The 13536-nt window shown below is 42.1% G+C and overlaps 1 protein-coding gene and 1 long non-coding RNA gene across 3 annotated transcripts; one reads left to right on the forward strand and one right to left on the reverse strand.

Moving 5' to 3' along the window:
* Positions 1-180: 180 nt before the first annotated feature.
* Positions 181-2187, forward strand: LOC116319379. 2 transcript variants are annotated; one of them, XM_039610825.1, is made up of 3 exons: positions 717-780; positions 1098-1166; positions 1294-2187. In XM_039610825.1, the coding sequence occupies exons 2-3, from the start codon at positions 1144-1146 to the stop codon at positions 2153-2155; spliced, it is 885 nt and encodes a 294-aa protein (XP_039466759.1). In that variant the 5' UTR covers positions 717-780; positions 1098-1143; the 3' UTR covers positions 2156-2187. The 2 variants fall into 2 exon arrangements, with proteins under 2 accessions (XP_031594539.2, XP_039466759.1); XM_031738679.2 differs by having other exon boundaries at positions 181-1166.
* LOC120439776 lies at positions 1577-3255 on the reverse strand. The gene is made up of 3 exons (XR_005612754.1): positions 3128-3255; positions 1767-2030; positions 1577-1689 (listed from the first exon to the last, which is right to left on the reverse strand). It is a non-coding gene; the product is annotated as an uncharacterized LOC120439776 (long non-coding RNA).
* Positions 3256-13536: the final 10281 nt, after the last annotated feature.

Raw genomic sequence — 13536 nt, forward strand, 5'->3', positions numbered from 1 at the left:
TACAGTAGATCGCACAATAATACATACAGAGACAAACCCAACAATCATATGACCCCCTATGAGCAAGCACTTTGGCAACAGTGGGAAGGAAAAACTCCCTTTTAACAGGAAGAAACCTCCGGCAGAACCAGGCTCAGGGAGGGGCGGGGCCATCTGCTGCAACTGGTTGGCAGTGGGGACACAAGCACGCTGTGGGAGAGAGCCAGTGGTTGTTGTAAACAAACTTATAGCAGCATCTGTACATCATGTTTTTATATCCATAGCAGAAATCAAAGAACCACATGAAACAGAAGTAAGATGAAGCAAACAGGTGTGGATGTCACTACAAAGGTGTAGGCCCCAGAGTTGGAGCTGCTAACAACTGTGGCTGTGGGAGGGGTTATTAAATTATATCTACCAGTGAGGGGCAGATATAACCCACAAATTCTATCCAATCAGAGCTCCCCCACCGTCTGGCAGCATGAAGCTGAACAGCGAACAGGTCACGTTGGTGTAGAGAACCGACTTCGTGTTCATGAATGTGACCGCAGCTCTGAGGTCCTCCTGAGCTCTTCGTACTGAAACTCTGAGTCATGTTTTTACTTTTGTTTTCACATTTGGGGAATCCCAGGGCAGTTTTTACTTTCATTTGGTGACTGTCCAGGTACGTTCATAACATACAGCTCATTTAGTCAGCCAGTCAAAGACCTGCAGTGTGGTGGTGTGCCATGACTAAAGGTACATTCTATTCTATTCTATTCTACAGGCTGCACAGGGTCAGAGCAGATGTTTTTGGAGCAGGTAAGGGGACGTTTTTGTCTTTCTGAAAATTTTCCTTTGCTAGTTTGTCCACATGATGAGCAGGGTGGTGTCTATAACTGCACATTAATACATTATGGTTTAAATGTCATCAACATTTTTACTAGCCGTTGAGAGCAGGTGATGCACATCTATGAGGACACAGGTGTGGAAAGGCTGTTTGTTGCTTAGGAAAAAATAATCTTTAACTGAATTCTGATCAATTTCACTGCAAGCTTTTCAAAATACCGAAGATAAACCAAAAGTCTGTATTTATGTACCTGAGATCTGAAAGACATGTTGTCAATTTTTAACCACAGGAAGCACCTGAAGGACAACGCTAAAGACAGTCAAACTTCTGAGGAGATGGAGAGAGACGAGGAACTGGAGTAAGTCTGGAAACAAAGAGTGAAATGAAACGAGGAGATTTTGGCTTTATTTTGTTTCAGGATCCATCTGTGGACAGATTAAATGTTTGTCATGCTTAAAATGTTTTTTCCATAATTCCTGTTTCAGAAGATTGTTTCAGAGGTTAGCTGTATTTACACCCTGCAGAGCAGACAGACTGAGGAGCTGTGATGAAAGGGAAAGATTGACAAAGCTGGCAATGAGAAGCTGCACAGATGAAGTCACCCTGCAGTGGCTGAGAAAAAACTCTGATGCCTTCACAGACATGTTTGACTTTCTGAAGAAACACATTGATGAGGAGGAGAAGAAGAACCACAGTGATAATGTTCACATCAGCTTCGTGGCTCATGGAGCAATCAAAGACTTCATGATCGCAGCCAGCTGTTACCTGCCTCTGCCCACCATCACTGACGTGCTCCTGTATTCTCCCTGGAACTGCATCACTTCTGGTTTAGTGTACGGTGTCGCTACAGGAAAACTGAGGCCTCAGCACAGAGTTTTTTACTGTAGGAAAGAAAAAGGCTGTATTATTCCTGATGACAAACATCGACCTGTGAACCTGCCAGACCACTGGAACTCACTGAAGAAAGCTGGAGCACAGATGGTCCCAAACATCACGGTTAGCCCTCTTCGAGATGATGATGGAGTGTGGGAACACTTTGAGTCTCTCTCAGCTAAACACGGCCCACCAGGAAGGAACCGCATCGTCATCCCGTACAACCTCCCAGGACGGGAATATGAAAGCATCCCGTTCTCTGTGGTGACCTTGGCTCTGTCCCTGGTGCTCCTCTCCTCCAGGTTTAAAGGGACTCTTCACTTCTCTGGTTGTCTCGGTGATCACTCTACTGGACAGAAATTTGACAGGAAGTATCTTCAGGAGCAGTACGCCTGCACCATCGACAACAGCATGATGACACATTCACCTGAAGCTTTCAGGGAGACAGATGATGATAAATGCCGCTTGTGTTAGACATGTTTGTGGACGTGTTAGTGTAAAGATGATGATCAAGTTATTTTTCTATATTTGAGGCTCAGATTCATGATGAATGGACTTGAATCATCATTTAGAAATGTTCCAGCACCAGGTTTAAACTGATTTCTTTATTCAGTGTATCAGAAGCACGTTTGGGTTTAAAGTGGTTCAGACACACCTGTTCATAATCTGCTAACCTCTGTGGAGGTTATTAATATAAACAGACTCACCTGTTCTCTGCTTGCTGCTCAGGTGACGTGATACTGATGTCAAACCATCAGCCAGCACACTCAGATCATTGACATGAAGTATATAGATTATTTATGTACATTATGTATTATTTTGATCTTTTATTGCTTCATGTCAGGGTTTTAGGTCCATGTAGAACAATAAGTTATGAGCCACAGCTTTCTAACTCAGACTGAACTGTGTCTGTCACGTACTAAACATAAAAGTAACACAAGTCTACAAGTTGTACGTCGATATTTTCATGCCTACAGACTCATACAGATTATTTCTGATCTTTTGTTATTGTAAAACATTAAAATGTGAAGATGATGTCGTCTAAATGAAGAAGAACAGGATGAAAACTTGAAGCTGCTCATTAAAAACAATATCGTTTATATAAAATGTGCCTTGATCACTGGAAGAACATGTTGATGGCAGATACATGCAGCTCCACATGTGGCGGCTTTAAGAAATCCCAGCAGTGTTTGAAACAAAGACTCCACAGAACAAACCCACAAAATAAGAGGTACATGTCAGGAGCAGTTTGGGCTTCAGTATCTTTCTCAACAACATCTCCACTTGAGGAGTTATAGAGGACTGCAAACCCTACTGACGGCCCAGCCTCAGCCTCGCCTTATGAATTTAATATTCAAATGTGAAGATGTGGTTACTATCAGTAAAGAAGCATTATGTAAGAACACATCATCAAATGAAAACCGTTCAGTAAATCGGGTGACTTACAGGAATCGGGATCTGTTCCATGGTCCAAACAGACATGTGACATGAATGTGATAAACTCACACAGCTGCTGTTGCTGAAGGCCGAGGCTTTCCTGTAAATGGTTTGGAAATCACCACCGTGCTTCTGGCAGTGCATGCTGTAGTTTCTCTTTCACTTGGTGACGCTCCAGGTTTTTCCCTCGTGCTACGTCAGACTGAGCCGGCCAATCAGATGAAGGATGCTGCCACAACAGCTGAAAAAGTTCATAAAGATCCTCCAAAGCAAGTATGATGAGGTCTTCTGTTTAGTGGCCTCTCTGACTTTTTCTGCATGCTCTAAATTGTGATGATGCTGATGATGTCATCATTACGATGTAATGGCCCTTTTCCACCTACCTGGAACGACGGCACGGTTTTCAGGGTTTTCCATTTGGCCAAAATGCGTGGTACCAGGTACTGTTTTAGTACCTTCTCGGCCAGGGTTCCAAGCGATCTGAGCAGGTACTAAAATGTGACGTTGTCCTACTGCATGACAACAGTTGGCTGGTCAGTAGTGTCACTCGATGAGTCATGAGAGCGTCTCATTCACATAAATTAAAACTACCATTTTTGAAATGAGGCAATGAGGAAAATGGCTACAAAAAACAACACGTGTTCCCCAAGTCTGACAAAAAGCAGCAGGTATATGTTCGCTTTCTTATAGCATTTGCATTGCATAATAATTACGTTGTGAGATGCACAGACACGTTGTTATGACAACAAGCATGCACACTGGGTTATAATGGAAAACTAATCGTGGCAAGTTGAGTCGTGGCCAGTAGTAGGTACTAACTCCAAGTAGGTACTAAATAGAAAAGGGGCTTAAGTCAGTGAGCTCATTCCTGAATGATGGCCTCATGAGTGGACTGAGCACTGCTCTCAACAGGTTTTTGATGGGTAGATGTCAACTTGACGCACCACAGAAGAGCGAAGATTTATAGAATCATGTTTTGATTTCTTTCCTAAATTAATTTTTCATCATTTTCCCTTTGTTTTAACCCTTTAAGACCTACCATAGAACCAAGTCCGCCAGACCTTATCTTTATATTTTTACATGCTGTGGAGCCATTTTTGGGAGCATTTCAAGTTGCTATACATCAATACAACTGTTATTGCCCAAATTTTAATAATATGTATGTATTAAGTCCATAGTAACTACATAAATTGCAAAAAAGTGCAATAAACTACAACTATTCATGTGGACTACACGGTTTCACTGGTTTGGAAAAGTTCTTTTAGTTCTTTGTGTTCTGATATTACTAGTTTGAATACTTTGAAAACCTGCCAGTGTTGAGGTGACTTTCAGAACACATGAGACCTGTTGGGGTTAGAGTTTCAGAAACAACATGTTACATTTCAAACAGGTTTTTGTCATTACACTTTTTCTAACACAAAGTTTTCCATTTGGGTGTTCTGTGTAAGCCGTACTGGGCAGACTGGGATACAGAGGAGGAGGATGGGCAGAGGGAGATCATGTACACGAAAATGTACACGTTTAAAACACAGCGGACCTAACCCAAACCCTCACTTTTGCTGGTACAGTAACTGTTAGCAATATGATGGCAGCTTTTGCCGTAACTATACTTTCTACTGTATTTCTGCTTTAATTCTGGATGACGAGACCACTTCAGTTGTTAAGGCAGAGCAGCAGCTATTTCACACTACAGTCTGAAAACTCTTTAAAACATCACACTATAATGTGTAGGATAAAAAAGTTGTAATGAAAGAAAAATGTGTATCGATCAGAAGAGTGCTATATTAACAGACTCCCAGTTAGAATATAAAACTGACTTATTACAGTAGAGCGAGATCCTAGCCAGCATATATTGTTCAGTGTTACTGGAGACTTCACAGGCAGTGTGTAAGCTTGCACCAGTGCATGCTTTTGAACTCAGTATCTAGATGATCTGCACCTCTCATCTACTGATGTGTTTTGATGTAGTGCATCTTTTATTTTAGAAATGTCCAATTTGTAGCAGTTGGTGCTTAATTCTAGAAATGAAAGATAAAGTGGCTTGATGCTGTCAGGGTTCCTGGGTCGGTGACCCAGTGTTTTCAGTTTTGTCACATTTAGGTTATGTTTACATTATGTTGCCACGTCAACGTTCTCATTTCCTGCTTTTCCTGTGTCAGCTCGTCTCTTGTGTTATTAGCCAGATTATGTTCAGCTGTGTACTCACCGGTCTCTCATTATCATCCTCATCAGTCTGTGTATTTAAGTCCTCTGTTTCCACTCGTTCACTGTCGTGTCATTGATGTTATGTTGTCGTTTCCGCCTGCGTTCAGTCAGCTAGCCATTCAGTCAGTCGTCCAGCCAGCCAGCCCTATTCTACTTCTGTTCTGTTTGTTCACTCCGTTGACAATCAGTGTTGGGACTAACGCGTTATTAAGTAACGCGTTACAGTAACTACGTTATTATTGTGGTAACGAGCACGGTAACTAGTTATTATGCCAAAACCAGGAACGCGTTACTCGTTACTGGGATTTAGATAGGCTCGTTACTCGTTACTTCGTGTGGTGGATATCGCGGAGCTTCCACAGATTCAGTAACATTAGCAAGTGGTGGAGGCCAGCAGGTGGATGAAGGAAAAGGGAGGCAAGAGGAGAGACCCGAAGCGGCCGCCGGTCCGCGTGTCAGGTGAACTGAACTTCAGGTAAGAAGTTATGACCTGCAGTCTATCAGAGTCAGATATAAACCAAGTTTAGGTGGAGTTTATTTTCGGTATGCTGACATTTTCGTACTGCGTGCTAGCTAGCATGACGGAGTTTCTATACAGCTGGGTGGGTGCTATGTTACTGATGTTGAACTTTATTTTGTTCATACGGTTAATTATTAGAGTTGCCAACCGTCCCGTAAAAACAGAATCGTCTGGTATTCAGAGAAAATATTACGCGTTTCGTACTGAGGTGAAAAGGAACACAGTTTGTCCCGGACTTCAGCTACAATGAAAAGACACAAAGCTGAAGCTGCACAGCTGCCTCTTCTTCTCTCATTCTCTCCCGTTTCTACTTCAATCACGAAACTGATCAATGATCAGCTGATCGGCTTTTCTCTCTTGTTTATTTATCGCCCACTTTGCGCCAGAAAGAGGAAACCAGCGGATGTCGCGTTAAACAACAGCAGCACGTTTAAGCTTGATCAGCTGTTGTTAGAATTTATTTAATATTAATTTCTAGTATCAGCTGATGTTTGCTGGAGCCACAGCTGTAAAGCTGCTGGTCATGATATCGGTTTGGATATGTGGTGAGAGGGAAACATGAAGATGAAACCAGGAGATGTCCTTACTGAATCATCAGAGCTGAACAGGTGATGGAGAAACAGGTTTACCTGTTAGGTGACATGAATGAGTTGAAGGAAGTTATGAACTGTTTCTGAGAGACAAATAACACCAGGATCCTTTTCTATGTAGCTGACAGCTGGTAACTGTGCAGGGGCGGATCTAGCAAAGTGTTGCCAGGGGCCAGGTAGGGCATTAACAGGAAAGGGGGCACAAGGAAATACTTTTCTTTATTATTCTCATTTAAAATGTCTCGCTTTTAAAAAATAATTATCTGAGTCTTACAACAAACAGTTGATAGATTGATACATATATACCATCAGAACAGTGTACATCACTGTCACAACAGTGTTTATTTTCATTCAAAGGCTTTATGATTTTTCCTATAATGGTGGGCGGTCTCTAGTCAAAATGCCCGGGACGATTTTTTTTGTCCCAGTCCAGCTCTGTATGCAGCTCATCTGCAGTCTGGTGTTACCTACATCTTCCTATTCAGAAGGCAGAATTTCTGAGTTCTGAGTACAATCAAAAGCACCACGACTGCAGTTTTGTGTTGGATGTAAAAAGCAGGCTAGAATCATGGCGGCGGTCAACGACGGTCCAGGCGTGATTTCTCTCGTGGAAATGTGCACATTATTTTTCCTTTCTGTTGGTAGGTGGCACAGTGCACTTGTGGCAAGTAAGCAAGATAGAAGACTGGCAATCTGGCTGGGTATCCAGTTACGGAAGCAACACATTAACAAGAGAATTCTGAGTAAAACCAAAGTTACTTTCCCTAGTAACTAGTTACTTTGAAAGTAACGAGTAACTTGAAGTAACTGAGTTACTTTTTTAGAGAAGTAACTAGTAATGTAACTAAGTTACTAATTTAAAGTAACTTACCCAACACTGTTGACAATAAACACCAACCTTCACCTACCTACCTGTGAGTCCAGCGTTTGGGTCCTCCTTCTCTCATCCATGACACTATCCTGACAGATGCATGCTCAAACATCCAGGTAAGTAATTCTCCAAAAGTTGATTCTGTTCATCTGGACGTCTTCAGTGGGAGAAACGTTTTGTCACTCATCCAGGTGACTTCTTCAGTCTCAGCTGACTGCAGGTTTCCCCAATCTTATAAACAGCACATTTGCATAATGACTGAAACCAGCCCACTGAAGGAACAATGGGCAAATTATGCAAATTCTCATGAACACTGATCAATGGCTCTTTTCCGCCACTTCTACCCACGATCTCGTTCTTTCGGTCACTACCCACAGCTCGTGACCATGAGGGTAGGGACGTAGATCGACTGGTAAATTGGTCCGTCTTCACCACGATGGGCCAGTACAGCAGCAGGCCTGCAAGTATCGGGCATGTGGTATTCTCCTCGGTCTTATAGTGGACAGAAATTATTTTATGGAGTGGCTGAAATAATTTGAGTGGCATCTTATTTGATGCAGAACACCTGATTGTTCTGTAAATAGTTTTAAATGGTCTTATAAAAAAAACATCTTGGCTGCATTTTTATGTAAATAGCTGCAAATAACTTTGTTGTTTGTAAAACTTGTGCATAGGTGTTTAAAATGTACAGTTTATATTTGCATTTCAAGTGATGAAAATGATTGGTTAAACATATTTGTGGTTGTTACAGTACAAAATGTAACTTTTTTCTACTCAGATTTTATGTTTTTAGTCTGATTTTAGATCAATTGTGTTAATACTGTGTTAATTTTACCTCCTCACTACGTACGACTCTGGATACTGTAGCTCCTGTGAAAACTAAGGCCTCAAATCCAAAGTACCTGACTCCGTGGTATAATTCTCAAACACGTAGCCTAAAGCAGATAACTCGTAAGCTGGAGAGGAAATGGCGTGTCACAAATTTAGAGGATCATCATTTAGCCTGGAGAAATAGTTTGCTGCTTTATAAGAAAGCCCTCCGCAAAGCCAGAACATCTTACTATTCGTCACTGATTGAAGAAAATAAGAACAACCCCAGGTTTCTCTTCAGCACTGTAGCCAGGCTGACAAAAAGTCAGAGCTCTACTGAGCCAACAATCCCTTTAACGTTAACTAGTAATGACTTCATGAACTTCTTCACAAATAAAATTTTTATCATTAGAGAAAAAATTACCAATAATCATCCCACAGATGTAATATTATCTACAGCTACTTTTAGTACCATCGATGTTAAGTTAGACTCTTTTTCTCCAATTGATCTTTCTGAGTTAACTTCAATAATTAATTCCTCCAAACCATCAACGTGTCTTTTAGACCCCATTCCTACAAAACTGCTCAAAGAAGTCCTGCCATTAATTAATGCTTCAATCTTAAGTATGATCAACCTATCTCTAATAATCGGCTATGTACCACAGGCCTTCAAGGTGGCTGTAGTTAAACCTTTACTTAAAAAGCATCTCTAGACCCAGCTGTCTTAGCTAATTATAGGCCAATCTCCAACCTTCCTTTCATATCAAACATCCTTGAAAGAGTAGTTGTCAAACAGCTAACAGATCATCTGCAGAGGAATGGCTTATTTGAAGCGTTTCAGTCAGGTTTCAGAGCTCATCACAGCACAGAAACAGCTTTAGTGAAGGTTACAAATGATCTTCTTATGGCCTCTGACAGTGGACTCATCTCTGTGCTTGTCCTGCTAGACCTCAGTGCTGCGTTCAATACTGTCGACCATAATATCCTATTAGAGCGATTAGAACATGCTGTAGGTATTACAGGTACTGCACTGCAGTGGTTTGTATCATATCTATCTAATAGACTCCAATTTGTACATGTAAATGGAGAGTCCTCTTCACACACTAAGGTCAATTATGGTGTTCCACAGGGTTCAGTGCTAGGACCAATTCTATTTACATTATACATGCTTCCCTTAGGCAGCATCATTAGAAGACATAGCATAAATTTTCACTGCTATGCAGATGACACGCAGCTCTATCTATCCATGAAGCCAGGTATCACAGACCAATTAGTTAAACTGCAGGAATGTCTTAAAGACATAAAGACCTGGATGGCCGCTAACTTTCTGCTTCTTAATTCAGATCAAACTGAGGTTATTGTACTCGGCCCTGAAAATCTTAGAAATATGGTATCTAAGCAGATTCTTACTCCGGATGGCATTACCTTGGCCTCCAGTAATGCTGTGAGGAACCTTGGAGTCATTTTTGACCAGGACATGTCCTTCAATGCACATATTAAACAAATATGTAAGACTGCTTTCTTCCATTTGCGCAACATCTCTAAAGTTAGAAATATCCTGTCTCAGAGTGATGCTGAAAAACTAGTTCATGCATTTATTACTTCCAGGCTGGACTACTGTAATTCTTTATTATCAGGATGTCCTAAAAACTCACTGAAAAACCTTCAGCTGATCCAAAATGCTGCAGCAAGAGTCCTGACAGGGACTAGAAAGAGAGAGCAGATTTCTCCTGTATTGGTTTCCCTTCATTGGCTTCCTGTTAAATCCAGAATTGAATTCAAAATCCTGCTCCTCACATACAAGGTCTTAAATAATCAGGCCCCATCTTATCTTAATGACCTTGTAGTACCATATCACCCTATTAGAGCACTTCGCTCTCGCTCTGCAGGCCTACTTGTTGTTCCTAGAGTATTTAAAAGTAGAATGGGAGGCAGAGCCTTCAGTTTTCAGGCCCCTCTTCTGTGGAACCAGCTTCCAGTTTGGATTCAGGAGACAGACACTATCTCTACTTTCAAGATTAGGCTTCAAACTTTCCTTTTGCTAAAGCATATAGTTAGGGCTGGACCAGGTGACCCTGAATCCTCCCTTAGTTATGCTGCAATAGACGTAGGCTGCCGGGATTCCCATGATGCATTGAGTTTTTCCTTTCCAGTCACCTTTCTCACTCACTATGTGTTAACAGACCTCTCTGCATCGAATCATATCTGTTATTAATCTCTGTCTCTCTTCCACAGCATGTCTTTCATCCTGTTTTCCTTCTTTCACCCCAACCAATCACAGCAGATGGCCCCGCCCCTCCCTGAGCCTGGTTCTGTCGGAGGTTTCTTCCTGTTAAAAGGGAGTTTTTCCTTCCCACTGTCGCCAAAGTGCTTGCTCATAGGGGGTCATATGATTGTTGGGTTTTTCTCTGTATTTATTATTGTGCTATCTACTGTACAATATAAAGCACCTTGAGGCGACTTTTGTTGTGATTTGGCGCTATATAAATAAAATTGAATTGAATTGAATTAATACGGTATTTTAAAATGAAGAAAAAAAAAATTCAGACAAGTGAGTTGTGCTGAAAAGATGATACCAAACAAGGCAAAGATAAACAGTTTTTAAAGGTGAAAGAGGTAAAATCAAAAGTAGTTGAAAACGGCCAATCATATCCTGGACCCCAGACGGTTAAATCCTGTGGATTAAGAATGGGATGTGAGATCTGTGTGAAGGCAGATGAACAAATACTTTTTGCAATATAGTGTACTTGACTGAAGGACATATCCTGGTGAAAAATGACACCAGGATTCCTCTGAGTTCCTGGACACCAAGATAATACCATCCACAGTAAGCATCGTCTTCAGCTCTCCAGACTGACCTTGCTGTGGGTGGAATAATTTGCAGTGCTAGTTTAGTGGCAGCACACTCAGCATACAAGGATAGAAAAACTCACAGTCAGCAGTTTTACTTCTGCTACACGTGTGAGGCTCTCTAAAGAAAGCAGAGACACTGCACACAGAGCAGCACTGAAACAACAGAAATCAGTTTCTCTGACCAAAGAATGGACAAGCTTTTTGGTCTGAAATCTTTGTTGCCTTTGTTGTGAGTTTAATTGTGAGTCATCCTCCACTGTGTCGAGGAGGTGGCTGCTCCTCCCAGACCCTGATTCTGATGGAGGTCCTTAAATGTAAACTGGAACAAGTGTGGACCCAGCAGGACCTTCAATGGAGAACCTGGGCAACCAACCAAGATTGCTTACCAAGGAGGAGACTGTCAGCTGCTAGCACCAATAATAGAGCACACTCATAAATCTCAGATATTTGTGGTACATTAGTGACATGATGGGTGTGTATAGAACAAAGGCACAGAAAAGGCAGCATCTACAGTTTTTGGCATCATGAACATTGATTCAAATACTTTTCTTGTGGAGTGCAGATGCTTTCCTGGTGTCTCCCCTCTCTCTGGGTGAGTGTGGAAAAAATATTTGTAAGGAATGGATGGATTTCTTAATGCTGGTTTTAATTTGAAAGTTTCTTCCAGGGAGCAGACAAATACTCAGTTTTGGGAAGATTCTGCATGTCAGCCCTGATCAGAGCTGAACACAAGGAGAGGTACATCAATACTTCCCTTAGGAAGCACTTAGGAGACAGGATGCTTCAGCCTCCTCTGTCCTGCTTTGGGTTCTTGACATTTTTCACTTGCTGGCTTCAGGAGAACATTGTAGGTTTAAAATCTCTATTTTTTTAAACCTGTCCTGTGGGGCGGTTTTATGGTGTGCATGCTCCAAACACAGCCGCTTTGCCAAGAGGAGTAAAATCTACATTTTGCCTGACGCGCTCTAAAAGAAGTAACATTTGCTAAACATACTGGTGTAGGTAGGTATTTTCATTTATAACATCTGTTAATGCAGAGCATCCCAAATTGTGGGTCCCGACCCCTAGGGGGGGCGCAGAGCCATTGCAGGGGGGGGGCGCGGTATGAAAAGGGGAAAAAAAACCAAAATGCTTGGACACTGCTAGCACGGGCGCCCACACAAACACAAAGCAGGAGATGAAGCATCGCCAAATATGTTTCCAAACCAAACCTGCAGATAGAGACAAAATACTGTTACTGTTAATCTGACTATCTGCAGGTTTTACACGCTTACATACACACACGCAGTTACTGTCCCTGCATTTAGAAAGGCAGAGGCGTCACGCTGTGATTATTTTAGGTGTAGTTGTTTTTTTCCTGTGTAATAATTTTCAACATTGCTGTCAATACATTTTTCAAAAAATGTCTCTCTGTGCAAAATGGGTTTAAACACATAAACAGCTGTGGGATACTGTTTGTCCGGGATTTGAACAGGGGGAACAAATTACGGCAGGATCAGCCTGATATTATTTGTATCCCGCTGTAACTTTACTGCATAAAGAGCTAACATGTCCAAAATGTCAGGAGTAGTTAGTTATTACAAGAAGTGTTTGTGAACTAAAAATCAAGAATGTGGGATCCTGTTTGTCCGTGATTTGGAGAGCCCAGCGCTGCTCCCGACAAAGGGAAACTAATTTTGCAGGGGAGACCTACCTTGGCACTTGTGCAGGTGAAGCCAAAGGGAAGATATGCCTCACCATATTTTTCTGTCTTTGGCTTGGAAGGAAGTTGGTTTGGAAACATATTTGGCGATGCTTCATCTCCTGGTTTGCGTTTATGTGGGAGCCCCGTCAAAAACCTGTCCACAGTGTCCCAGCGCTCCTTTTTTTTTTTTTTTTTTTTTCTTCATACCGCGCCCCCCCCCTGCAATGACTCTGCGCCCCCCCTAGGGGGCGGGCCCCACACTTTGGGAACCTCTGGTTTGGAGGATGTGTTTGTGCGTGCGCGTGGGGGGTGGGCGCGAACATTTTTCTTGTAAAACAAAGGGGGGCCCAGCAAAAAAAGTTTGGGAACAACTGTGTTAATGCAACAACATACAAAACAAATGTTAGAAATGAAAATAAACCTACACCAGTGTAACCAGTGTGTTTGTGTTGTGTTCTAGCATGAAGGTGAGGGGACAGTGCGGGATCTCTGGATTCATTAGTGCTCTCTGATAAAAGAACACGATGTGCACCATTAACAAAGTACAGCAGAGACTTCTTTCACCCGCTGCTAGCGACTAGGCTAACATAGCATGCTAGTGTTGTAGCTGCATCCTCAAGCTAAAACCTGTTAAAAACTTGAGTTAGTGAACTCTGCCCTCGACAAGACTCACACTGAGCGTGTCAGCTATTAAACTGACCAAAACAGCTCACTCATGTTCGTATTTCAACTAATGGCCTTTTATCATCTGAGAGCTATGTGACAGTAGCTTACCTCTGGCCATGCTGCAAGGAGCTGTGACCGAAGCAGACAAGCACACGCCTACGTCATGAGGTAGTGCACGACCACGCAAACACACAGAGCACACAGGCATGGGATTAAAAC

The sequence above is a fragment of the Oreochromis aureus genome, linkage group 4 (assembly GCF_013358895.1).
Source record: "Oreochromis aureus strain Israel breed Guangdong linkage group 4, ZZ_aureus, whole genome shotgun sequence".
NCBI classification, from domain to species: Eukaryota; Metazoa; Chordata; class Actinopteri; order Cichliformes; family Cichlidae; genus Oreochromis; species Oreochromis aureus.

Excerpts from the sequence above, each read along its gene's own strand:
- LOC116319379 (XM_031738679.2), top strand. The coding sequence starts at position 1,075 with ATGTTGTCAATTTTTAACCACAGGAAGCACCTGAAGGACAACGCTAAA. Across the intron at positions 1,167-1,293 it reads GAGAGAGACGAGGAACTGGA|AAGATTGTTTCAGAGGTTAG; the intron begins GTAAGTCTGGAA and ends TTCCTGTTTCAG.